This window comes from Cottoperca gobio, chromosome 4, assembly GCF_900634415.1.
Source record: "Cottoperca gobio chromosome 4, fCotGob3.1, whole genome shotgun sequence".
NCBI classification, from domain to species: Eukaryota; Metazoa; Chordata; class Actinopteri; order Perciformes; family Bovichtidae; genus Cottoperca; species Cottoperca gobio.
Window position 1 is genome coordinate 13,737,883 of NC_041358.1, and position 26,824 is coordinate 13,764,706.

Below are 26,824 nucleotides of genomic sequence, written 5' to 3' on the forward strand. Positions count from 1 at the left end.
CCTTCTCACAATTACGATGCTAACATGCTGATGTTTAGCAGCTATACTATCCACCATGTCCTCCATCTTAGCATGTTAGCATGCTACCATTTGCAAACTAGCACTAAATACAAAGTACAGCTGAGGCTGATGGAAATGCCATTAGTTTTGCAGTCATAAGCTAAAATATTGGACACTTAATATTTGACCTGATGGTGGCGCTAAAAAAAGGTTATTGAAGCTCCAAAGTTAAAATCAAACATTTTACATCACATTAACCCCCTGTAAAACCAGGATAGCTGCTTCCAGTCTTTATGCTTTCAGCTAACCGTCTCCTGGCTCCAGCCTCATGTTGAACAAACACATATAAGAGTGGTATTGATCATCTCCTCTAACTCTCGAAAAAAGAAAGCGAATATTTCCCCAAATGTCAAACTAACTCTTTAAAGGGTGGACCTCGCCCGTGGGATAACAAACTCTACATTAACACTGCTTTCACAAAGCATAACACAGCATCCAGGAAGATATTTATCTTTTTCTTTAAATTACCCCCCCTCACCCATATATAGAGTTAAAAAATTATATCTCAAATAAATTCAAAAATTATACCTTATACTGTACACAGGTTACCCAACTACACAGATAACAAAAAAAGAGAGAATTCAAATATTTATACCTTCAAGGGTTCTGAGTCGTGTGATACCATTCAACTTCTATTTGTATACAGAATCACATGTTTTATACAACAAATCATCGTCATCAATAAATAAAAATAGAATGCTGTCATGTACTCTGGAGTCTATCACTGCTGCCCTGGGAACAACAGAAAGGCTATCTGACAATACGAGGAAAACACCAAACGCCCTTTAAGATATATATTATTGATTTAAAATGACACTTTGTACACATCTTTTGTTCTGACGGGAATACAGATTTTTTTTCTTATTTTGCAACCAGTAAAGTGATTGATCATTGCAGCTGCCTAACTAGCTAAAAACTCCTCCACGTCTGCGTTCCAGAGAAACTAAATTAACAGTTTGATTGACTGACCAGTGCATTTATATTAAAAAACGATGTGATCCAAAGTCATGTGACCCTGTAGTACCAGTAGGTGATGCATGAAAATCTAGTTTTGTTTTTGTACTGACTTGATTCTGTGTTTCAAGCATCGACAAGAAACATTTTTCTTTCATCGAACTGCTTGTGACAACGTGTCAAAATGCATCGGTAAATGCATTTACTTGCTGGCCAAATGGCCGCTGTCAGTGCGAGACAGTGAGGACAGCTGTCTCAGGCTTCGAGCTCAGACTCGGACAGGAGAAATATTTAAGGAGCCTATTTTTCTATCTGCTAAAGAAGGTGTATAACTTTCTCTCTATCGTCTTGGGCCTTGCATCAACTTAAGCAAGTCTAACTCTGTGAAGTTAGACTTTGTGCCAGAGGCTGAAGTGTGTCCCTGAATGCAAAGATCTTATTCAAGGGTATTTTATAAAGAGCCAAATCTTTCTGGACTCTTGACAACAAACAGCTCGTCGCCCAGAGTTCAAATCTGGCCAAAACTCATCTGTCAGGCAGCTGCAGTGAAACTTAAAAACAACACAACCACACATTGACCGGAGGAGGATGGAGACAGAGGCACAGACTTCAGAGGGAGGAAGAACCCAGGTGTCTTACTGCAGCAATACAGATGTTATGAAATTAATACAAATACGATAATTACATGACCTAAAACAGTTTTCACGATGCTATATGCAAGTTATACAATACTGCTGGGTAGGCTGCGGACCGGTCCTGTGGGTTCAGAAAAGGTCAATGGAAAGTCTGTCGTCTGGTGTCGGTTTGTCCTCCGTCCTCCGTCCTCGGTGTCAACCTCCGTCCACTTCCATTGTTTTGTTCAACAGTGCTGTTGTCAGTGGCGTGGGTTAGTTGTCGGCCAGGTATTTTCCTGTAACGCAGCGATGAAATGTTTATGTTGGAGTCATTTATGGATCTTTTGGTAACTTAGAGTAGAGCTGAAACGATTAGTTGACTAACTAATAAACCTCAACTATTTTGATAATTGATAAATTGTTAAAGTAATTTTTCATGCACAAATGGGGACATTTTATGTTATATTATGTTTTATATCATAGACATCAGCTTGGACTTTGGGAAACTGGGATGAACATTTCACTATTTTCTGACATTTTATAGGCCGATTGATTGAGAAAGAAATCAGCAAATTAATAAAAAAAATAAAGAAAACCTTTGTAGCCCTACTTCAGAGGAAGTTACTACAGCAAGTACAACCTTCATAATGACATAATGATGGCGACATAGTGGTATGACAATGAACCTAACGCATAAAACAATAAATCAACACAAACATGCATACTGTGGAACAGAAAAACTTTTGCAAGGATGCAATAAGAACAACGTTTTTGCATGTTGTTATTAATCTACAGTAATTATAGGTTAGTAGTAAAGGAATCTGTTGTTATAAAACTGTGGATTGAATTCCAATTAGATTACCACTTTGAAAAATCTAAAGTTTTACATCTCTTAATTAGCATTAAGCATAAATAAAATGATGTTTTAAATTGTTTTTTTAAACATAACTGTTGAAAAATCCTATTATATTATTCCTAAATATACATAAATATTTGACAAACATTGACATTGGTAAGTATAGAATAAGAATAAGTGACAGATGCGTATATTATAATGGGAAACTCAAACAACTTAAAACATCAGTGTAGAAAGGTTTGAGCCACTGGATGAGTTAACACTTGATGAGAATAATAATTAATGTTTGTTTAGGAAAATCCTTCTATATGTTCTTACTGAAAGGCTAAACTGACCTGCGGCAAACCTCTTCTTGACAAGAGAGAAGCGGTATCCTGGCCCAGCCAGTTCAATGTCACAGCCCGACAGGATGCTGCCCTCACTGGTGAACTGCACCGCCAGTGGAGCCGGTTTACTGGGGCCTTCTGTTAGCTGAAAGCGTGCCAACAACGATCCCACACCTGAGGGGAGAGGGCGATTTTAGAAAGACGTCCGTCGGCCTCGAGGAATAATTTAAAGGGTGAAGGAAAAAGGATTTTATTCCCGACATTTCAAAGACGTGCACGAGGGAATTAAGTTCAAAGTGTGAACAGCTTTGGAAACTATTTTGAATGGAAAGCAGAAATATATCAGTTCTGATTTAACATAATGAAAGTTGCAGCTCGGGACGACGACGACAGATATTGCTATATTTTTCATTGCAGGAACAGGCTATTACATATATCTGCTTAATGTAAAAGGACTTGCCGGATACCGATAATGGGAAGCACTGAATGACACTCATTTGAAATGAAAATTACAAATCATGTTATATGTTTTTGTCAGAAGATATTAAACATATGAAAGACAAGATACAGATTCACATTAAAAAGTCATCCATGTTCAAAAGAAGCCGGGTTAAAGGGATCATGTTTAAGTTTTAAGCGGGCTTTCTGCTTTGTAATACATATAACAGGCAACAGACAATTGAAAGTACATCAGATGATGTCAGAAGCATAAATCAAACTAAGTTTTATCAGCCATAGTGCTGAAAACAGTCAGAAAATAGACAGAAAATCAGGAGGTCATAGTAGCACCATTTGTAAACACAAGGGGGCATTGTTTCCACATAAGTTCCCATCTCTTCCTGAGAACATTCTTTCTCATGTAGCCTGCGTAGCTGCGTCCATGTCTGTCAGCGAACTTATCTAGTGTTTAAAACTACATGCATGCAGAAACTCTGTTTGTACAATTGCTATACAAATAACAATACAAATGTACATAAACCTTTTTACCAGGGCTAACACACATAATTCTGTCATTTCTGAACACACAGGGTAACTCTGAAAACTGATTCAATCTCTTCCATGCTGATGCAATTTGGACTATCTGAATATAAAACTAAAAGCAGGACTCTCATCAGTCACCACAAGGCTTTCTCTTAAGTGTATACATTTGACTAAACGGTATATGTTACTTTTATCATTCTGTACGTACCTCCGTTTTCAGATTTCTGTGAGATTTCAGGAATTTTCCAAAGGATTCTTTGCTGCTCTGCATTCCTGTCGAGATTACAAGGGGACAGAAAAACACATTTATGAAGCTCCAGACTATATATATATATATATATATATATATATATATATATATATATATATATATATATATATATATATATATCTAAAAAAAAAAAAAATATATATATATATCTAAAAAAAAATATATATATATAAAAAATATATATATATCAAAATATATATAATATATATATATATATATATAATATATATATAAAATATATATACTATATCTATAATATATATATATATAATATATATATAAAATATATATAATATATATAATATATATATATATAATATAAAAAAATATATCTATATCTCATATACAACACAATATATATCTATCCCTCTCTCTAATCCAATCTCTACTATATCTATCTACACTCTATACCCTCTCTCTTACCTCTCTATCTCCCTCTATCTCTCCCCTCTCTATATCCCTCTCTCTCTCCCTCTATCTATCTATACCCTCTACTCCACTCTCTATCTATCTCTACCTATATATGTAAATAATAACATTATAGCAAAGTTCAGGCTGTACCATGCAGCAGGAGGTAAAACAGCCTGTAGTTTTGAAACCCCTCCATCGACAGGGACGAGGAACTGGACGTTGTTGAGGGCCATCGCCGTCGTCATGGTTTCCCCGTTGTATTTGTAGTCTATCCTCAGGTCAGTGCTGGTGGGCTCACATCTCCAGCTCACCGCTAGATTCAGAGGAATCGACTGAAGCCCCTCCGTCGATACCTGCACATGGAAAATTCCAACATAATGTCACGTTGTTCCCAAAGTTCTTACAAGCACCGCCCCGAAATATTGTTTTGCATCTCTGAGCTTAGTGCCAAGTTATAACTCCCGAAGGGGGTCGAGCTCACCTGATACTTGAGCATGTCCACGTTGTAGTATGTCGCCTGTGGCTTCTGCTCTGCCACCTTCTTTAAATGGGATATCAGGTTTGGCATGTTCACCCAGAAGTCCTTGGCATCAGCCTTAGCTTGAGTGGTGGTGTCGCTGGGGGGGAAGCATGAAGGAATTTATGATCAAAATACATTTGATATCGTCTGGTGATTTGTCTAATCTGAGGAATTAGCTGTCTGTGAAATTAAAGTGCAGTACCCAGGGTGTCAGTTTAAAGAACAGTTTGACCAGAAAAACAAAATGATATTGGCATTAATGACTTTGGTCAGCATTTTAATTTTTACAATGAGCCACAAGAGGTCGTGCTTTACAATGACTTTACAACAACTATGCAGGGTTTAAGAAAAACATGTTATGAAAGACTTCTTGCAGAAATAATCCTTCATTATTTTAAAAGAAAGATATTCTTCAAATTTAATTTTGTAATGAAAAGCTTTGTGCCATTGATTGGCAATTTTAGGTTAGCTTATTAACATTTAAACAAGTTTTAATGGGTCCCAAGTATGAGTTTTTTGCAAATATGAATCAAAAAAGTATAAACCAAAGACGATAGACAAAACAAAAAAAGCCGACCTCTGTCCAGAGTAGTTGGTATGAATACTCTGATGACCTCATGATGACGCTGTCAGCATTAGTGTCAGAGAGGATGTTAAGTTTACTCATCCCCCGTGATGAATGTTTTATGAGCCATTTCTTTTACCAGTTAAAGCCCTTATTCCAAACACAGAAATATGTGCATAACCTGTGAAGCTTTGTTATTTTGTAGTTAAAGACATAATGAATATGTTGTTTTGATGCCTTTAAATGTCCCCCTCTTTTGATAAATTCAATCATTTACTTCCATGTATGTGTTGAAATGTGCTGTATGAATCAAGTGTGATAAGTAGGGTTTGATTGTGTAGAAACAAATGTTATTATTATTATTACTACTATGATTATTATGAAACATACACGATGAATTGGAAATATAGTTTGCATTTACAAATATTTACACATGGTGGTGATTTATTTTGATTACGTGATGCAACATGCTCTTTAAGTGAAATCAAAATGATTGATAAGAAATGATAATGCACAGTGAGTAATTGATTCGGTTTAAATGATTTCATTGGTAACATATGTAGAAATTAGGAGGATTTTCAAAGCTGGACAATAAAGCGTTCATACTTCGCATGTGAGGAGGCTGCAGTAAGAGTATCTTTTCACTTCTTCACTGCCTCCGGTGAAAAACTGTGTATTCATTGTTTGTTTCTGAGAGTGAGGTGGTGAGTTCACAGCGGTGTCATTACCAGCAGAGGAGCTGGGGGTTAGGCAGCACATGCTCCAGTCGGCTGTAGTTGGTTATGCTGAAGGTTAGCACGGCGGGGGACGGGTTATTGGCAAAGTGCCGCGTGATTCCCGCCGGAAACGACAAAACCATCTCACCTATGATCTTCACAACACACCTGAGAGGAAGAGGAAGACAAGGGGTTAGGGTTAGAGAGAGGAACTCATACAGTACACACTTATTTAGTTAATTTCTCAGTTTCTTTTCTTCATGTATAAACATGATAAACATCGCAATGGGACAGCTTTAAGCTCAAATTTGTTTCACATACTGTGATGTCTTGATAAAAGTTTGTGCCCATGAGCCTGGATCACAGCCTTCATGTATTCAACGCTTTCAGTTCACGATCCACACAACTCCAAACAATATCAAACAAGCCTAAATCAATAATTCAAACCAATTAGTTATTCCTCTCATCTCCTCTACTCGCCTCAAAGCAATGTAAACAGACAAACTGAGCATGCTCAGTGATGTCTGCCGGACATGAAGCTACACTGCAGAGATGGGAAATGTCGTCATCAATTATACAGCACGGCAGCAGCTAACAAATATTTTCATTGACGATTAATCTTAATCTTGAAGGGGATCAATTAAAGTGTTGCCAAATCCAGCATTGTCTTCACTGTATAATCTGAATTACCACGCTCTTTTAAGAGACAATCCTACTGTCATATGTCAGGAGATGTTGAGAATGTGAGAAGCTATTAGTTAACCTACTTGCTGGGGTCAGCTCCTTTAAAGAAGGCGTTGACAGTCTCTGTGAACGCAGCGGCCACAGGAAGAGTGTCCTGAGCCCCCATGGTGAGAGGACTGGGCCCTCTGGAGCAGCCTGGAGGCAACACACACCATACAGACACAGGTTAAAATAGTCTGAATAGGACAAGACACACACTGAATTTATGTCCATAATTAGCAATCCAATGGGCTGAATTTGTTGCAATTTACTGTCCTTCTCTAGTTGTTATAGCCAAAGTCAGAGCTACATGAAACATCAATGTATAGTAGCTTCAACCCATATAAATGTAACATCCGACAAAAGGTCAATAGAATAAGAAAAGATACATGTTCAAAATCCCAAACCAGGACTCTACACTCTTCCTAACCAACAGTGTGCGGATGAAATGAAGAACGACACACTGTGTGCAAACTACTGGGATGAAATGACACTTTAAAACTATTTGAAATGAGAACCAATATTGGTGTTAGTAAGGTGGCATGGAAACAGCAGGTTATGTGTGAAGAGGAAAGCCATTTCTCTCTGCTCTTTGACTGTGAAATTGAAGAATTAAAAAACACATTTACTTCAAATAAATCCTTCAATTTCATGATTGTGTCTAAAGTATGTTACACACTGACTTTGAGCTGAATAAGCACAGGTAGATGAGAAAGAAAAGTCAGAGGCAGACAGAGGCTGAGAGAGAGATGTGCATGCTTATTCCAGACATGCTGCTAACGCTGAATTATTCTGACAAGATCAAAGAAGATCAGAGAGCCCGAAGATCAAACCAAAAACTAAACGCCCAAAAGGACAAAAGTGACGACAAGGAGATTAGTAAAGTACAGGGAGAATGATGATTCTTGAGGGAATGATGGGCGGTCATCGCAGATGAAATGAGAATGAATAATGTCAGGAAGATATGTCAAGACTGCATAGTGGACTGCATATGAAGAAGGAGAGGGGGGGCTCAGCCAGGAGTTAGCGTGGCGTAGGTTAGGGGTTGATGGAGGGATCGCAAAGGAGGACGAGGAAGGGAGGGAGGAAAGAAGGGGCAGGGCAGGGGCCAAGCTTGCACAAATGAGCCTCAGAAGAGTGTGTGCTACCCTGGTGCAGAGAAAACTTACCTTCGAAGGTTAAATAAAACTTCCCTCTGTCAAACCATACAAGGGATGGCTGGTCATTCTCTGTGTGGGGTTGAGGGGGTGGAGGAAGGAGGGGAGGTCCGGAGAAAGGGATGAGGAGGAGGGAGGAGGAAGAGGGATGAAAGGGATGGGAAGTGGGTGAGGAGAGGTGAGAGGGGGAAGGAGAGAAGGACAGTAGCGTGAGTTTTACATGGCAGGTCTATCACACGTCACAGTGGAGTGAAACGTGGAGGTCGGGGGGGTCGACGAGGGAGAAGCCGAGACAGAGCACGTGAGAACACGGGTGGTGGTTTTTTCGTGGGTGCTTGCGTGCGTGAGGAAAGGCAGGGGTCGGGTGGATTGAGGGCCAGGTGTGTGCTGCTGGAGGCTGGCAGTGCTTAGAGTCAATGTGCAATATTGTACAGGAGAGAGGAAGTTGAGGCTGTCTGAGGGGGTGGGGCAGCCAGAAGGGACAGTTTGGTGGCAGCAGCCAATGTTTTCTCTAATATACAACATAATAAAATGGCAATTCTACACCAGTGGATGCTCTAATTTAGCTAGCACTAAAGTGGCACTACTTTCTTCATGAGTGGCTGATTGTTCATATTGCATTTTTCTATTTCAGGCTTTTCTCTAACTGTCTTCCTGTGCTCCTCCAGGCCTCCACTTTTCAAATTATGAAACAAATGGAAACAGACTGTCGTGTATAAAAAAAACACCCTGCAGGTCACACAGCCATGAGACTGAGACCAGAGAGAGGGAGGGACTGTGGTGCGCAGGGACGGAGACGCTGCGTCCCCTTTTCAGGGGCTGGATCCTCGAAGGAACACAGACTATGAAGGTGAAGTCTAGTCTCACAGAAACCAAAACTAAGTACATTCAGACAGACCTAGTTAACCTTTGTCGCAAGTTTATTAAAAGAAGATACAGAGCTCGACAGATATATTGGCCAATATTATCATATTTCTTATTATTGGTAGCAGTGTATCTGTCGGCAGATAAGCCAAAGATATATTTCAGGTAGTTTGGTAATGGGGGTCTACATTTCAAAACCTTTTCCAGATGATAAATGTGAAACAAAAAAAAAACAAAATCAAATTAAAGATCTTTATAAAAGAAAGTGTGCTTGTTATGTGTTATGTAAAAATAAAAGCCTGCACATCATCATCTTATTTAAACTCTCAAATATTGACTTCAAAAGTCCAGTATTGTTTGAGCTCTTCCTCAAACAATATGCATTTACTCGTGGTAAACACAGACTAGTTCCTCATTTTAGAGTGCACCGTGGTAACTTTCACTTCGATACATATTTATTTGTTATGAGGTAATAGAGATTGCCGAACACTCACTGAACTGACCAGTGAACAATGCATTAGGGCAGTTGTTCCAAACCTGAGGGTCAGGATCCCTAAAAGAGGTCGCAGGACTATTTTAAGAGGTCATGAGATGATTAATATGAAAGGAGAGAATCATAAAACATATTTTGTCTGACTTCTCTCTATTAATTACATTTTTTGTGTAAAATACCAAATAAAACGGTGGTTTACATATTACTGATATCGTAGGATGCAAAGAATGCGCCTGTTCTGTCCTTAAACTTTGGGCAAAAGAAGGCCTCATTTCTCAGCTGCATTTGGAGGAGTCTTGAAATAGAGACAAGATTTTCCGGCTGGACATGATGGATTTGGTCTATGAATTCAGACTTTGGAGGATCCAGCCCCGGAACTGGCATTCAACTGCAGTTTGACGTGAATAAGGATTACCAGGGACTGTTGTTTAAATACGACCCAATTTCCTAAATAACCAAAAATGCAGCAAAAACATGACTTTTCCAACGTTACACATGTGCCTTTAACTCCCGTCAGAGTGTCGGTTCTAGTCTATACTCTTGTTTTGATGTAGGGTCCCAGTGAAGGTGTGTGGTTGAGTGCGTGGACCAACAGAGTTGTTGAGAGCGGTGCTTCATGAAGAAAACAAAAGGGCAGGTGTTCAAATGGAGAGGGCAAGGTTTTGGGGTTGTATTTTTCTATGGCTTGAGAGTGCGTGAGTGACAGGTGGGCGTCGGGGGTCGAGTGTGGGAGTAGACCGAGGCTTTAGTGCCGGTGGAGATTGGTTGAACTTGAGGCTGTGTTGTGCTACTCCAGAGGTAGAGAGAGGATGGCATGAATACCAAACAGCTGTTGCCTGTCTAATTCGGCCTAATTCTCATGCCAGACTTCAAACGACTCTGTGAGCAGCAGCTCTGATCTGACAGTATGTGTGAGTGTGTTTGAGTGTGTGTGTGTGTGTGTGAGAGAGAGAGCGAAAAACAGACAATATGGATCTCAAGGGCCCACATATAAGGAGCTCTTCAGACCTGCTCACTGAACACAAACACTCAAACACACTCTTGTGGTGCAGACTGAGAGTAAAGGTATGTGGAAGAGACTGCACTGCACTCTGCACGCACACACAATGTGTCACCAAGAGAAGAGACACAAGGTTGCCATGGTGACATGGCGAGACAGCCACTGGTGCACAGTCATAAAACAGAGAGAAAAGTCTCACGAGCGGGCAGATGGGCGAAGGGGAAGACACTTAAACTTCTTTGTAAAAACTAAAAATGTTATGCAACAGATGCTAATTTTGTGTCACCACAGCTTTCATTTTCCCTGCCAGATTAGGTCTGTGGGTAACAAGACAGATACAACAGCGAGAGAGAGAGAGAGAGAGAGAGAGAGAGAGAGAGAGAGAGAGAGAGAGAGAGAGAGCGAAGGAAAGATAGAGAGAGAGGGGTGGAAGGATAGAGAGAGAGGGAGAGTAGGATAGAGAGAGGGAGGGAGGTAGGGAGAGCGAGAGAGAGAGAGAGAGAGAGAGAGAGAGAGAGCAAGGATAGAGCGAGGGAAGGATAGGAGAGAGAGGGAAAGATAGAGGGAAAGATAGAGAGGGAGAGTAGGATAGAGAGAGTAGGATATAGAGAGGGAGAGAGAGAGAGAGAGTAGGACAGAGAGAGAAAGATATAGAGGCGAGAGCGAAGGACAGTAGAGAGAGAGAGAGAGAGGAGAGAGAGAGCGAAGGAGAGAGAGAGAGCGAAGGAGAGAGAGAGAGCAAAGGAGAGAGAGAGAGAAAGAGAGCGAAGGAGAGAGAGAGAGAGAGCGAGCGAAAGAGAGAGAGAGCAAGAGAGAGAGCGAGAGAGAGCGAGAGAGAGCGAAGGAGAGAGAGAGCGAAGGAGAGAGAGAGCGAAGGAGAGAGAGAGCGAGAGAGAGCAAGAGAGAGCGAGAGAGAGAGAAGGAAAGATAGAGAGAGAGGGGGGGAAGGATAGAGAGAGAGGGAGAGTAGGATAGAGAGAGGGAGAGAGAGAGAGAGATAGAGGGAAGGATAGAGAGATAGAGGGAAAGATAGAGAGGGAGAGTAGGATAGAGAGTAGGATAGAGAGAGGGAGAGAGAGAGAGTAGGACAGAGAGAGAGAAAGAGAGAGAAAGATATAGAGCGAGAGAGAGAGAGAGGACAGGAGAGCGAGAGAGAAGGACAGGAGAGAGCGAGAGTGAAGGACAGTAGAGAGAGAGAGAGAGAGAGAGAGAGAGAGCGAAGGAGAGAGAGAGAGCGAAGGAGGAGAGAGAGAGAGAGAGCGAAGGAGAGAGAGAGAGAGCGAGAGAGAGAGAGAGACACTAGACTAGAGAGGCTATCATCAACTATTAAATGTTTGGCAAATGTGTGGAAAGGTATGAGTCTGCAAAAGCAAAACAATGAAGAAAAATGACAATATCACTGAAATTGAAAAATAACAGAATGAATGTGTGGTATGTCCCTACATCTGCGAGATAAACCTGAAGTAGACTCGTCAAATAAGTAGGTTTTAGGATATTGACACAGACATGCTCTTTTTATACATCTCATAATTTCACATGTATTAAATGTGAAAAGATCGCAGTGAGGCTTCACAATAGGCTCTCTGCCAGAACGTGGGAAAGACCCAAAAAAAGAGCATGTGTCCCTGTCCCAATACCTACACCTTTGACTTAATTAATCGAGAAAGCACAAAAACACTCAGCGATGGACCTTTACCCTTCTACGTCAAGTGCACTCTGGGTAAAGAGCATCAAACAGATTGAAAACGGAACACTCCCCCAACCCGTCCCCTTTCCTCTCACTGAGGGGATCTTTACTATACCTGCAAACGAATCAAAGTGTCTCTCAAAGGTGGGCAGTTTGTCTACATAAGCATCGTCTTCTGACAAGCCAAAGGACAAATAAAGAGACAAACAAAAGGCAAAACGAAAGAACAGAAAGCAAATCAAACCAAGGAAAAATGAATAAAAGATAAAAGTCAGAAAATAACATGCACACAAAAATTTAATTCTGTAAAAAGCAAAAAAAACTAAGTATCTTAAAACACAAACGAGATTGAAAATGTCAAAACTAAAAAGCACGGAAACTGGAAGAGTGTCTGTTAATAAGTAAATCTGTCCCAGTGACGTTTATATTACTGTCAAATCGATCAGCTATTTGGTCTACCAACAAAACCACAATGAATAAATAATGTTTACATTAAGGGCCATAATAAACAGAACTCATGTTACAGTCTGAAGGAAGTAAAGATGTTTACTTATGGTTTGTCCCTGCAATCAATCAGTTTTAAAAAAGCAACCTCCACACAGCAACTCAGAAAAGAAAAAAAAGAATGAAGCCAAGAAGCATGTAACGGGCTTGTGGCACACGTTTTATGTAACTGCCGCTGCCTCCAGTGTTTATTTCTTAAATCTATTATGACTCAGCCATGTTACAATCTATTGAGATTTGCTTTTTTCCACTAACAACTCTGCACTGCAAGGTCCTTAAACACTAAAGTTAGATTAATGAGTATAAACTGTTGAGCCATTCATTCATTCATTAAGGAATGTTGGTGGAGACTTATTAACACCACCCACTCCACCATGTGCAATCTTGTTTCAAATAAATAGAAATCAAGATACAAATGATTGACGTCGTGTTTTACATTTGTTCCAGTCCATCTCCAGATAGTAACAGCTGACATGCATGGGTTTTATTGACAGGCTTTAGCACAATATTACTGACTTCATCATTTAGTGGACCATCTTTGCCAGAAAAAAAAACACAAAAAAAAACACATAAAAAAATTAATAAATAAATAAATAAATACAAAACGGCATGACTCATTCCACTCAAACTCTGAGCACAAGGAAGGACAGGGCCAGCGCATAAAATCAATTATGAACTTTTAATATTAGACATGGAAAAGTTAAATTCAGCTATCACTGGTAGCCTCTGTGAGCCCGGCCGTCAGACGACAGGCTGCACAGCTCAGTGATGGTTGAGGGAGCACACACCTGACACGGACACGGAGAGCTCTTTACTGACGGTGGGGGTGGTGGCGGCACTCATGGAGTTGGTGGAGGAGATGGAGGAGGTGCTCTCGGCCCGCGCTAACGGGGCGATGGGAGGGGGGCTCGCAGAGTGGACCGGCGGGCTGAACGGACGATTCTGAACAGATAAAAAGAGAGTCGGAGAAAGATGGATTAGAAATAAAAAAAAGACATTTTTAATCTGAAACATACTAAAACACAACAATCTCAAGTAGAAGGGAAAATAAGATGAACTGCAACACTTACTGCATCTCCTATAGTGGGTTTCCCTGGAGGAAGCTTGGGCCTTGAAGAAGGGCGAGGTGGAGGTGGAGGTGGGGTGGGGTTGACTGACGAAGGAGTGGCAGGTCGCACAGGAGAGGAGGAACCTGAGAGCAGAAACATAAAAAGATTCATTTATTAAACTTTATACTGTGGAAACAGTCAGAATACAAATGCAGAATCATCTTTAGAAACATTGGCAAGATTATTTCCTTTTTTTTTTGCATGTTTTGGGAATATATTTTCATGCGTAAATGCAACTAAAGAGCATATTATTTTACTATAAACAAGAGATGTGTATACTTAAGCAGTAGTTTCCATTCATAAAAAGACACAGACTAAGTTTTCATATTATTGTTTCACTTCTGTCATGCAAACCTCTAAACAAGATCCTCCTGTCCGGGTATCTGTTACTACTGACAATTAGGATATTCCTAAAGCTGCAACCAGACAAAATTAATTCTAAACAGCTTTCGTTTGTAAACTACTGACCTAAATATGATCAATATTTCCAGATTATTTTTTCAGTGTTATGTATTGTGTGTTTGGATCCATAACTCATAAAAGAGGTTTGTCTCCTGCATAATAGACCATAGCAAAAAGATTAGTCCTTCTGACAGAACAGGCTAACAACTCTAATTGAGCATTTTCCTTGTTTGTTACAGGGTCTTCTACCTTTGTGAAGTCTGACCTTTAAATACGAGTCAGTCAGAACAACATCCTCTGCTAACATAACACAATTCTGCAGCAGACTGGTAAGTATATCAAACCCTGCGAGGACATGACCTCTTTTCCAGGGCTAAATAAAAATGCAGATTCATTGTTCACTTTGTGCAAGTTTAACAACAAAGATGGTGCAATCAGCTGAAAGGAAATTTAAAAAAGGCGCAATGCTGGTAATATGATTCCTTCTCAACTCCATTCAAAACAATCTCTTCCTAAATTACCTGGCTGGTGTGATGACCAGTAATTTGTCTATTTTCATAATTCAATTTACTCTACTCACCGCTATTTGTGCCACCAGCTCCAGATGTAGGACCCGGTGATGACACCACTGCCCGATATGTAGGGGGAGGAGGTGGGGGAGGCGTACTCCGACTCCCCTGGCTAGCATCGTTGGGCGAGGTGACAGTTTCACCTCCGTCCTCTTTGGGTTGGGTGACGTCTATGTTCTTGGACTGCTCCTCTTGAGACAGGACAAGCGACGGTGGGACCGAGCATGCAGCAGGTCCCTCAGCAGGAGGAGACCCCGCTGGAGGGGTTCTTGCTTTGGGAGCAGGGGCTGGTGGGACGCTCACAGGTGAGTCCAGAGGAGGGGGAGAGGAAGTGGGCGGGGAGGAAAGCTCATTCGGTGGTGCAGGGGGTGGAGAGGTGGCAACTGCGGGAGGTTTTCGGTCCTCGGGTGAAGGAGGACCTGAGGGGACAGTTGGAGCAGTGGGCTCCTCTGAGAGAGGCGGGGAGGTTGGGAGAGGCGGCACAGCTTCGTCTTTTGGGGAAGGGGTAGTTGGGAGAGGTGGTGCAGGGTCTTCTGGAGGAGGTGGTGATGTAGGTAAGGGAGGGGCAGGAGATTCAGGTGGAGGTGGGGAGGCTGGTAGAGGACGTGCTGGTTCTTCCGGTAGAGGCGGCCTGTCACTAGATTCTGCACTAAAGCAGACCCACGTGTCACCTGTATCCTCGCCAGCAGGGGGAGACTGCTCTGGTCCAAAAATGTTGTCCAAGTCAGCTATTGAGGGCTTCCTGGTGGAACCGTGTGCTTCTGATGACACTTCTGAAACACAAACAACCAGTGACCAATCAAAGGCCGTGTTTGCAGAGGGGCTCGGTAAGTTTACACACACAGATAAAACATGAAAAGGCAGATAGACCGACAGAGAAAGTGTGATGGTGTGATATAACAGGAGGCAGAAATAGATAAGAAGACCTCTTACCGGCGTCATCTGCAGACGCAGGGCTAGTCGACGGGGCAGAGGTCGGGACATTCTTGGGAGGAAGTGGAGGTGGAGCTGCAATAAAATTACAATAAACAATAAATTGTCTCATATAACAGGAGATTACTGCCTAGGCTTTCTTGGATGAAGTGAATTCTTGTTTGTTGAAGACTTTTCTTCTTGGTGGGCTTCATACAGTGCTTACTTCAGCAAATGAGAAGTATTGTTTCATAAATTAACCCGTAACACAAATTCTTACAGCAGAAGCTTTGAAAGTTTGGATCCATACATGACAGGCATTACCACCCCGGCCAAACACATCCCACACATCTTTAACCATGCAGCACAGCACATTCATTTAACACCATGCCGAATGCAAGGAGGAGGCAGCGAAGGAGGATGGGTTGGTGCAGTATGGGAGACGGGGCACTGAACTCTCCCATAATAATCTTCAACAAACTCTTTTGGTAGTGAAATGAAACAGGTTACAGTTGGCAGTTTGTAATGAGAAGCAGAGTGTTATTGATCGGGTCAATTTGCAGCTCTGTTTGTTAGTGGGAGGATGATGAGGTTCATGAGGTGAGCTGATGGATCTGCGCATTCCAGGGAGGAGAAGAAGAAGAAGTGCGGCGCAATATGCACGGAATTATAAAACTTACTTCCTGTGGGAAAGGATCTTGTCAAAGAGGATTCAGGCTCTGACAGAGGAGTCCCCCACGCATCGGACTCGGACAGACCCACTAAGTTCAGGAAGGGACAGAACAGGCCGAGTGAGGGGCATTAGAGCCAAAACATTTAAAAGGGTTTCTGATTCTTCGGGGCTTAAAAAAAAAAGCATTAGGTAAGAGGGAAAACAACATCAGCATGTCAATAAAATATTTCATTAGAGAAAACAGATTACCAGCCTCAGTGGCGAACTGCAGTCAGAATGTGTTGTAACAGTTGAACACCGAGAATACATTTTCAGTGCCACTGTTACAGCGCCACTGTAACAGTGGGTTCAGCACAAAATGCACCTGAAGACATGGCTACATCCGTAAGTCACTCAAACTGATTGCTAGATGCAGAATAAAAACTATTTGGGCACAGAGGTGACCGAGCTCTCCCCACAACAAATCTGTCACTTCAACAAAATGTTGCAAGAGAGCTTTATGAAAATATTGAATTTACAGTATATTTGCATTAATGTGAATAAGTACCCTGATTTTTCAAGTATTTAATTCCCTGAGTTTACCAAAAACAACATTACCATTACATTATTTGATCTATAAACTGCTTTTATACCGTATATTTGGTTGTTTATTATAAGCTACAACTACAGCAGTCTAAAACAACAGTCCTGCTGTAAATGCTACCTTCAAACTAAATCCTCTAAAATGACCATAACGTTGAATCAACACCTCTTTAAAACAGTTCAACAAAATCTCTAAATGATAACCTTTATGAAGGTAGCATATATTGCAGAGCTGTTATATTGGACTGCAATTTTCTTTAGTGTATCGCTAATAAAAATGAAGTGGACAAAATATTAGAATCACCTGAAAGTACTTTACAGTATGTGTTCAGCAAAAGATGCATCATTACTGTATACTTTCCATGAGGGCAGGGCAGTTATATTAAAAGCATATTAGTTTAAGCAAGCCTGTATCTAATGTGTACATTTACAAATACCACAACGAGAGATTGTTGTCACACACCCCTACTCTTTATGACCTTGTAAAAAAAATACCCGTTGTCACACAGATATTTTATGCGTCTGAATGTATAAATGGAATTTGTGTGGAGTTGATGTTAGTTATGCCTGACAAGGCAGTTGCATAACAGCGAAGAGCTCTCCCACCGCCAGTACTCCTACTGGATTGGCTGAGAGCGAGTGACAGCAGCGTCTGCATATTAACAAGCTGCACTGTGCACATGAACATGACCTCCTAGTGCCAATTTCAACTTTGACCTTAACAAAGACATATTGAGTGAATCCACGACTGTAGAGCGAGCCTGAGGGAAGAACAATGATGTCAGAGAAATAGGTGAAAGGAGGGAGAGGGAGAGGGAGAGGGAGGGGGAGGAAGAGGATGAAGAGAGAGAGAGAAGGGTAGAGAGAGAGAGGGAGAGAGTAGGACAGAGAGAGAGAGAGAGAGAAAGAGAGAGAGACACTAGACTATAGAGGACATATCTGCTATGACAGCCAAACAGGGCTTAGCTGGCAGCCTTGAGACAATAAATGTGTGTTCAGAAAGCCTTTTTCATTGTGTTGCTATCAGTTTGACAATACAACAACACTGGTAACAACCGTCAACACAAACATATTGTAACACAGACACAAAGACTTACGCAGAGTAAAGAGACAAAGACACAGGGAGGAGAGTTACCTTCAGTTTTCGGTTCTCCAAAGGCTGGTTCCAAAGGAGGCCCAAATAAGGCTGTGGTGTCTTCAGAGACGGGTGTTTGTTGACTGCTGAAACAAACAAATGACAATATGAGAGAAGTTACAGAGGGACATTTTAGGAAATAGCAGTATAGCTTCTGTCATCTGATTGTGTTACAGGTAGAATACATTTCAACACATACAATATACACTTTTTAAAGTTTGCTGTCATCTTATTTTTAATGAATTTCATGGATGACTGTGTGCTTAAATGTAGCTGTGTTTTTGAAACTTAGTTTTCATTGATCTGTGCTTGTATGGCACACTCTTTGACTTTACTTTGCTTATATTATATGGGCTAATTTGAACCATTTATTAAAAATGATTGCTCATTTTCTGTTATTGAATTGGCTGTGTTAAGATGTGCAAAGATTACTTGCTTCAGTGCAGTAGATCTGCTGTGTGCCGAGTACAAACTGATGAAGGTGATGGCAGTGGTGATGTTCTCGGCAGGTTACAGTATCTGTCTCAGAATGTAATCATTTATTGGTCTTAAACATGTAGCTGTATTTTAATCAGAAACGGCATGTTTTGTTTTCATTTTTGAAGTCAAAAGTGTCATATTTTGTGTGGAGCTTTCAAATGTCACCATCAAGCACCATTACGCCTTTTTGGGAGTTTGGTCAGTCCACCCAACCATGATACATTCTGTCATGGTCGGATGAACGGGGATTTAAGTCAAATTATTCAGCGGACCAGAAACTTTATGCACCTATTGCTTAGATAAAAACTGGGTTTTTCTATAAACGGCATCATTTTTCACTTTTACTATTTTTATATTCTTACTCAGTTAGGCATCCAGTGTCACCTCTTTCGTTGTCTCACTGAAACATTCTGCATGTGACTTAAGTCTTTCTAACATCTACTGCAGCTGTCTAGTTTGGTTTCATTGAGCAGGGACCCTAACTGGGACGTGGAGTTACTTTAGTATTTACTGCAAAGTTTATAATAGCTATACATCTTCATTAATCTCTTTAAAAAGCCTTGATATCTTAGAAAGAAGGGATCTTCTTTGGGTAATACTCTTGTTATAACCAAAGGCTGTGAGATTAACTTATGTGTTATGTTGTGCTTCCAGTATAATGGCTGACAAGCAACAACAAGATTTTCGTTTCTACCCAACCTTTGCCATCCCACAAAAATATAAGACGTCTGAGACGAATAGTTTTATTTCTGCTGTCGGGCCTCTCGAGGCTTCAGTACATCTGCAGAGCTGTTAATGTGTTTATCTACTCAACAGCATGGTGATGCTGTGTGTGCTGTGGGGACATAAACACATGTTCTTCTAGAATAAATGTTTGTGTTTATAGTCGTATTCATAGTTTTTTCTCCACATGTGTTTGTTGTGGTTTGATTGAGAGCTAGTTTTTAAGTGTCCACATGTATCTGTGTCTGTTGTCTCTCTAGTACCGTGAGCCATGGTACAGCTGCACCCTCCTCATGTGTCGATATTCCTCTCTCCACAGCTGAAAATTGCAATCTCTGCTTGACTAAGACAGTTATTTTACCTTGAAGAAAATGGGAGTTGCTCGTCTACCGCGGCCTCGATCGGTTTGTTTGTTTTTGTTTGACTTTCGCATTTTAAAAGGGTTAGTTTGGGTTCACACAAAAACACAAACAAACTAACTGTTTGAGGCAGCGGTAGATCAGCAACCCCTGTGTTTAAGATTAAATTAGTTTAGATTTTTTGTAAAAACAGGTAGCAGGTGTGTGTGGTGCTGCCCCCATACACAGCAGTGCATGGCTTTGCTCCCATGCTTGGTACTCCTATCTGTTATTCCAAACTGGTGGGGGGGGGGGGGGGGGGGGGGGGTACTGTCTACCATCTACTGTAGGTCAATACACGGACTATGAATAAGTACCTCATACAAACCCACTAAAAAAAAAAGTGGCAGAGGTCAGAGACCCGTGAGGTACATACCTGGGGGGTTGTGGTGCAGGAGCTGGTGTGGGGGCCACGATGGGTAAAGTAGGGACAACACGTCTCGGTCTTGCAATCTCCTCAGCTGGAACAATAATTAAATGTGTTTACCACACGTGACTCTTGCATCACCTTCTCTGTAATTCACCATCATTAAACGTGAACCTGTCTTAAGGTGCAACCAGACTGATACTTACTGGATGTGTTTCTTTTCAAACCCTGTAACATGAAAAATCGACAGTAAAATGTAAAAAAAAAAAGTCATTTACAAGAATAACGCTGCATAAATTCAAATATTATAATTGTGTATTATGATACTGAAATCACCATCCTACATAGCCCTCTCTAGGTAAAAAAGAAAAGAAAGAAAGAACAGTTGCAAATACACAGAAAAAAATAAATATATAAATCCACATTTAAACAGATCATTGATGCAGGCTATACAGTAGTGAAGGTCAGAGGGTGAACTTCAGCCTCAGGTCGACTTAATCTGATGAGACTTGTGGAACTACCTGACCTGCTACACACTACACAGGAGTAGGTAATACTAATGCACACACACAGGAAAGGTTGTTCTACTGGAAGGTCTTTATTAGACAGCAGACAGAAGAGACATGAGAGGAAATGAGGGGAGAGAAATTGGGAATGAGACGCAACAAAAGGTCACTTTCTGTACACAAACCACCCCCAAATAGAAACATGTAAAATACGTTACACTTTGAGATGCATTTCTTATTTTTTATGTCCAGGGGATTTTTTGGCAGCATTATCCAAAGTCTTTCTTGTGTATCTACCAACTACAGTACATATTCATACTAATTACTAATCCTGGAGGCACAACATTGACAGTGGTCACTTTGATGGCACTGTAAATTGCATTTCTTATGCTTTGTAAGTGATTTACTGAACACTGCAAATTCAGTGAAATGTGGCACAAAGAAATCACTTCAGCAGCTCCTTTATATCAGACGAAACAGCAAAACTATCCATTAGCAATTAGAGATGCAGTTTAAATTAAGTGAGTTATTCCAATAACAAAAACATTGTTAGTGTTACATTAGAAAATGGCAACGGCCGCCTGGACTGAGCCAACTGTGCCGTGAGTAGTGGTTTGAGGTGTCAAAGCCAAAACAAATATTGGAAAGCTTTCAAAACATTCTTTTGAAGCCACCTCTGGTACTAGAGAAGGCTCAAGTCTGATAAAGTTGGAGTGTAAGAAAGTTAAAAGTGAAATGAGTTCTGTTGTTGGAGTCAACAGCACAATAATATTGGCTCTCCAGCTGTGCTCTCAAACCCCCGTGTCTATGGGAGGGTATGTATGAAATCATCATGAGAGGAACACAAGAGGCCAAGAAAGGCAGAGGGCAGATAAGGGGAGAGAGGAGGAGAGAGGAGGAGAGACGGGAGCAGATGAGAGAAGAAGACGCGGCGATGGGGAGTGACTGAAGTAAGACATCAAAGGGTCCAGCTGTCAAAAGTGCAAATGTTCTCCCACTACAGAGACCAAGCATGAAGCCATTCAAGATGAAAAACAAGCACACTAGTGATCTTGAGAATCTGGAGATTTCTCTTTTTTTTTTATATATATAAATTTATTTATTTATTTATTTATACGTTTAAATATTAATGTCACAACAAACAGTTTTGACCCATCGCCTCAGCCACTGAACCCACCTACGCAGTTTCTCTCTTATTCAACCGACTCCACGGACAGGGTGAGGAGCAAAAGGTACATAAGGCATGTGACATCATTTTAGTCTGACCCCAGGGAGACGAAAGAAAAGGACACTTACCGGGCTACGTCTCTGTGACCAGCAAAAAGGAAGAGAGAAGAGACACCTGGTCAGAGAGTGACAAATCAGTAAAGCAGACATCATATACATGACGGGAAGTAGAATTCTGGCCTGGTCGGTCAGATGTGGGGATCAGGGTCCGTATTACAGAAACTTCTTATCCCCGCAGATTCTATCGTAACGGTTTGTGTCTACTATCTCAGCCCACTCTCTTCCCTTTTACCTCCCAAGTTAGCATTATAAACTTCCCAAAAAGAACATCTCTGGATTTCTTTACAGATGCTACAAACACCTCTAACTCTTCTATGTCAGTTAGAAGTTAAGTGCTCTACAGTGATTTTGCTCCATATTGTTTGTTTCAAGGAGAAATTTAAACGGTTAGAAAGTTGTTTAGCTCTGCGAGATGAGAAAAGTAGCATCAGGTGATAGGTAACAGACATAAAAGTTGATGAGCGATGTTGGATTGAACATTTAGGATTTCCAAACCTGAGATAAGGTAGGATAAAGTATGATAAGATACAATTCCTAAAGTTAGTTAGGATTTGCTTTTGTAATACCAAACTGGGGGAAATCCCATTTAAACCTCTTCCTATCCTAATGTGTTTGTAATACGGCCACAGGATGATACCATGTCCATAAAGAGGGGGGTTATGTGCTCATCTGTCTTAGATTTTGTGAGAAATTTCTTGCGCAGCCTCACGGGTTTCAGGATAGTTAAATAAGTCCTGGATAATAAGGGTGTTAGGAAACAGCCGAGGATGACTTTAACTGATCTGTGTTTGTGTTAATGCCTTCACCCCCCTCTTCTGTTGATGGTGAGAAAAAACAAAGTGTAGCGATTCAAGGCCTTCAGATAAATTTGCCTGAATCTCTAATGTCATCTGTGAACCGGCTGTGACTGAACACCATCAAACAAGCTTGTGGAGCTGCTTAAATCACTTCTCCCCTCATTTTTTATCTTTATCTTTATCTCTATCCTCATTCCTTTATTTGATCATTTCTGTTAAGACCAATGTCGTTTTAGCCATCTAATCCTTTTAAGTTTCATTTTCTCTTCTAGTCTCCCATCTGCCCCCCTCTTTAATTGCTGCTGAAATCTCTCCATCTGCCTGCGTCACCTCCGTTGCATCAACCCTCTCTCCCCTCCATCCCTTACTCTTGTGCTTGTTCCAGTTGTGCAGTGAGCCATGAGTGATTAAAGTGATGCAACAAGGGGGTGGGACGAGCTGGTGGAAGGGATTCATTTCATTGGGTAAATTGGTGCAAGACACTGCGCAACTCTTTTTCTCATAACCAATCATCGTCTCCCTGCCGAATGTAAACAGAAAGAACCAGAGGAAGTGTTCACACTGTGACCTTTTAGCCTGTAAGGGACTAACATTGTCCTTTAACACACAAAAAGTTGTGTACAGATATGCTAATGTTTAACATGGATCACTCCAAACAAGTATATGAAATATTTGACATAAAAAGAAAGAATCAGAAGAACAGCTTCTTCAATTGTTGCTTCTTCATTAAAAATGTCATTTTTTAAATTAAATATTACTTTTTACCTTATTACCTTTGCTTTTTGGTGCTAGAGTAATGAAACATTTTGTAACTGAAGCAGGTCATATCTGAACAGAGTCAGCTAGGCTGTAAAGTGACAGACTTCGCCTGAGGGGAGTCTCTGTGCAGACAGTGACTGGCTACAGTAATGGCACAGATTATACAATATGAAGAATTCATCATAAAAGTAAGATGTTTTAAATAAGCTTTTCTTTTCTGTTTGAAATGCTAGAAGACAGTAAGACAAGGGAGGAATAATATGTGACCATTTTTATTTTATTTTTTTCTAACATCCTAACTGCATCCCTGACCTCTTCCTCGCCACTTCTACTGCTTGTGGTCGTGTCATTTGGACCGGAAAAACTGGAATGCTCAAGACTCCAGAACCAATAAGACATCTTAGTCAGCGGAACCAACTTTAAAGACAGCGCTCCTGTACTCTAAGTACCAAGGCAAATAATTCAACATGTGCCATGAAAATGCTGAGCAGTCACACGCATGCAGTAATCTGCCTATAAATAACCATAATAAAAACACACTCACACCAAAAGAGAAATCGCATAATATTGGCCATTTGCCTTATACATGCTGGTCCAATAATTAAGCCTTTAGTTATTACACACTAGTCATTTGCAGTTCTATCTTCAGCAACAAAGATCCTATTTTATGAGCAAACAGTCAAGAATAAAAACAAAAAGCTTAAAACCAAACCAAAAAAACAGCATGCAATGTAAAGTCTTACCGGACTCATCTACAGAAGTTAGCATCATTAGAGGCAGCGAAACAATGAGATAAAAGAGAACGGAAAAAAAGAGAGGGGAAATATTAACGCTGACAAAGCATCTGTGTACAATGTAGGCAGCAAGTGCAGTCATTATTACAGTATTACAGAGCGTACTATGTACTCATCCCTCCTACCTACACGTTACCCACTACTCCTCTGAACATGATGTGAACAATGAATCCTGGCTTAGGTTTTATGTGAAATAAGCCGTTAACCTGCATCATCATGTCCCTCTCACCAGTTTTTGTACATATGCATAATTCATGGAGACTATAGAAAAATATAAGCATAGAATTTAAGCTCATGCTGTCTGCTTAATACAATACTTTGTATCTAGGTATATGTTCGGTATGTGTTTCAAGCGTTTCCCAGCTGGGGTAAGAGCTTGTCATATTTGCATGCAGAAAAACAAACGTCTTTAATGCATTAGAATGTGGAGCCTCAGTTATTAGTCGAGGGAATCTCAATGATATTGAAATGGCTGTGGGCTGTTGTGAAGAGTGAGTCTTGTTTTTGAAAATAACTGCCAAGTCATAAATGTTTTAGTTTGGGAATAAAGTTTTACTGGATCAGTTCAAGGAAAAGGAACAACTAGAAAGAAGCAGTTTGCTTTTCCTCTTTTCATGAGAACATTTTATTGTCAGTCCATAGCCAAGGTTACCCAGAGTTGCCAGGGACTGCGAGTGACTCATGTAATTTATGTGTGGGGGGGAAAAGCTCTGCCCAGACAAACGTGATGCTAATTTGAACTGGTAGATGTAAAGGCGGCAGGCCCGTAATTGTCCTGATGTTGGTTAACAGTCAGACGAGTTGACTGTATTAAATTCATTTGTAGGAGATGTTATGGGAAACTGATTTCAGACAACTTGTCCAATATATCGGGATGATAAGTAACTACAACGCAAATCTAAATCTGTCATATTATCAAGGATGCAACTACCATTTGTTTTCATTATTAATTATTTTTCTGATTAATTGTTTACGCAATAAAAAATACCAGGTACTAGTGAAAAATGCCCATCACAAGTTCCCTTAACCCGTGGTGAGGTTTTCAAAGTGCTTGTTACGTCAAACCAACAGTCTAAAACTAAAATGTATTCAATCTACAATGATAGAAAAGCAGAAACTTCTCTGCTGGAACTAAAAAACACTCCATTAGTAGTTAATTGTTTAATAACATATTTTAAAGATGAATCCATTATCAAAATTCTTGCTTATTAAATTTATTTTTCACCTCAGCATTGTTTTAGTGAGAAAAAAAACTAAAAAAAATGGCAAAGAAAAAAATGATGTTTCCAATGTACGACGGACATGAACACAACCACTCATCGCATGGGACGACCTTCACACCAGGTCAGGTAAACGGAGCCAGTGGGTAAACACACGCAGGCTGGATTAAATTATTGAGTCCAGAAACTCAAATTACCACAAGCAATCTCACTGTAGAGCAGACCGACACACAGGTTCATTGTGCCCACTTTCCTACCTGAATTATTCAAGGAGGACACCCAAGCTAACTGTCCTCACAGAAGAAGAAAGGAATTGTGGGTAAGCAGAGGAGGCCAAACCCTGAATTGGAGTCTCACTGCTAATTACAGGCTGTGTGGAGGGGATGTGTGCTTGAATTTGGACTCATCAACTGAGCTGCATCACTTCTAACAAGAGCTTCACACCCTGCTATTCTGTAGTTTCTGTCCTGGTGGGAAATCTGTCTTGTGTTAAACGACACCGGACTAAACGGGAGAACGCTGAGGTCACTGACAGCACTGACCAAGTATCAGCAGCATCACACATGAACTCTGTGGAATTCAAACTATTACATAAATCAGCTGAACTCACTCATCATTACAGGGACATGCATTGTGATTTCAGTGTAGGGTTCAAAGCAGAGATACAGCATCACGTATTGTTGCATACTAGCTTATTAAAACTAGATAGATCTGTTGTCATTTTGAGACCCAAGAAGCAGAGACTCATTTAGAGTCCACATCATAAGCACACACACACACACACACACACACACACACACACACACACACACACACACACACACACACACACACACACACACACACACACACACACCTCATTGGGGAAAACATGTGAACAACACACATGTGCAGCTATATTTAAGCACAAAATAAAAATCCAACTCCACATGTTAAAAGGTATAAAGATAAGGAGCAGGAGTGATTTACACATGCACATTTTATAACCATCGAAACACTAATAAACAGGCGCCTGTTAATGAAAGCCAGCAGTGACGTCACAGCTACTCACCATAGGAGTTGGGGACAGAGCTATGTTGCCTATGGAGGCTTTGAGCTCGTCGACCGAGGGCACCGACGCTACACGATTGGCCGGCAGTGGCTTGATCTTGATTTTGAATTTTTTCCTGTGGTCCTCCTCTCCTTCCGACTCATCAGAGGAAAAGAAGTGAGGCTTTTTAATGGTAGGCGGTAGTGCAGCGTCAAGGAAAGTAAAGCTCCTTCCTCAGACTGTATAGGATTTACTTGACAATTGACCCAAATAATTTATTTAAAACTTCCTTTTCTGCAGTTTCAAACTTTTTAAATGTTTTACTTTGTACTTCCAAATTATTTTCCCTGCTAACCTCTCTGCATGGCTGAGAAAGTGG

General features: G+C 40.7%; 1 protein-coding gene across 3 annotated transcripts in view; it reads right to left on the reverse strand.

Moving 5' to 3' along the window:
• sgip1a (SH3GL interacting endocytic adaptor 1a) overlaps positions 1–26,824 on the reverse strand; it is a 74,776-nt gene that overhangs the window by 1,702 nt on the left and 46,250 nt on the right. For 2 of the 3 annotated variants that reach the window (XM_029429131.1, XM_029429133.1), the window contains 19 exons: positions 26,467–26,645; positions 24,145–24,153; positions 21,855–21,866; positions 20,259–20,280; positions 20,062–20,146; positions 18,085–18,170; positions 16,375–16,455; positions 15,716–15,790; positions 14,794–15,555; positions 13,773–13,894; positions 13,491–13,644; positions 8,167–8,226; positions 7,042–7,153; positions 6,287–6,442; positions 4,955–5,090; positions 4,624–4,826; positions 4,000–4,064; positions 2,820–2,984; positions 1–1,924 (listed from right to left, as the gene is read on the reverse strand). The exon at positions 1–1,924 is cut by the window's left edge and continues 1,702 nt beyond it. In XM_029429131.1, the coding sequence (XP_029284991.1) occupies positions 1,902–1,924; positions 2,820–2,984; positions 4,000–4,064; positions 4,624–4,826; positions 4,955–5,090; positions 6,287–6,442; positions 7,042–7,153; positions 8,167–8,226; positions 13,491–13,644; positions 13,773–13,894; positions 14,794–15,555; positions 15,716–15,790; positions 16,375–16,455; positions 18,085–18,170; positions 20,062–20,146; positions 20,259–20,280; positions 21,855–21,866; positions 24,145–24,153; positions 26,467–26,645 (2,507 nt within the window). In that variant the 3' untranslated portion in view covers positions 1–1,901. The remainder of the gene's footprint in view (positions 1,925–2,819; positions 2,985–3,999; positions 4,065–4,623; positions 4,827–4,954; positions 5,091–6,286; positions 6,443–7,041; positions 7,154–8,166; positions 8,227–13,490; positions 13,645–13,772; positions 13,895–14,793; positions 15,556–15,715; positions 15,791–16,374; positions 16,456–18,084; positions 18,171–20,061; positions 20,147–20,258; positions 20,281–21,854; positions 21,867–24,144; positions 24,154–26,466; positions 26,646–26,824) is intronic. The other variant, XM_029429132.1, reaches the window with a different exon arrangement.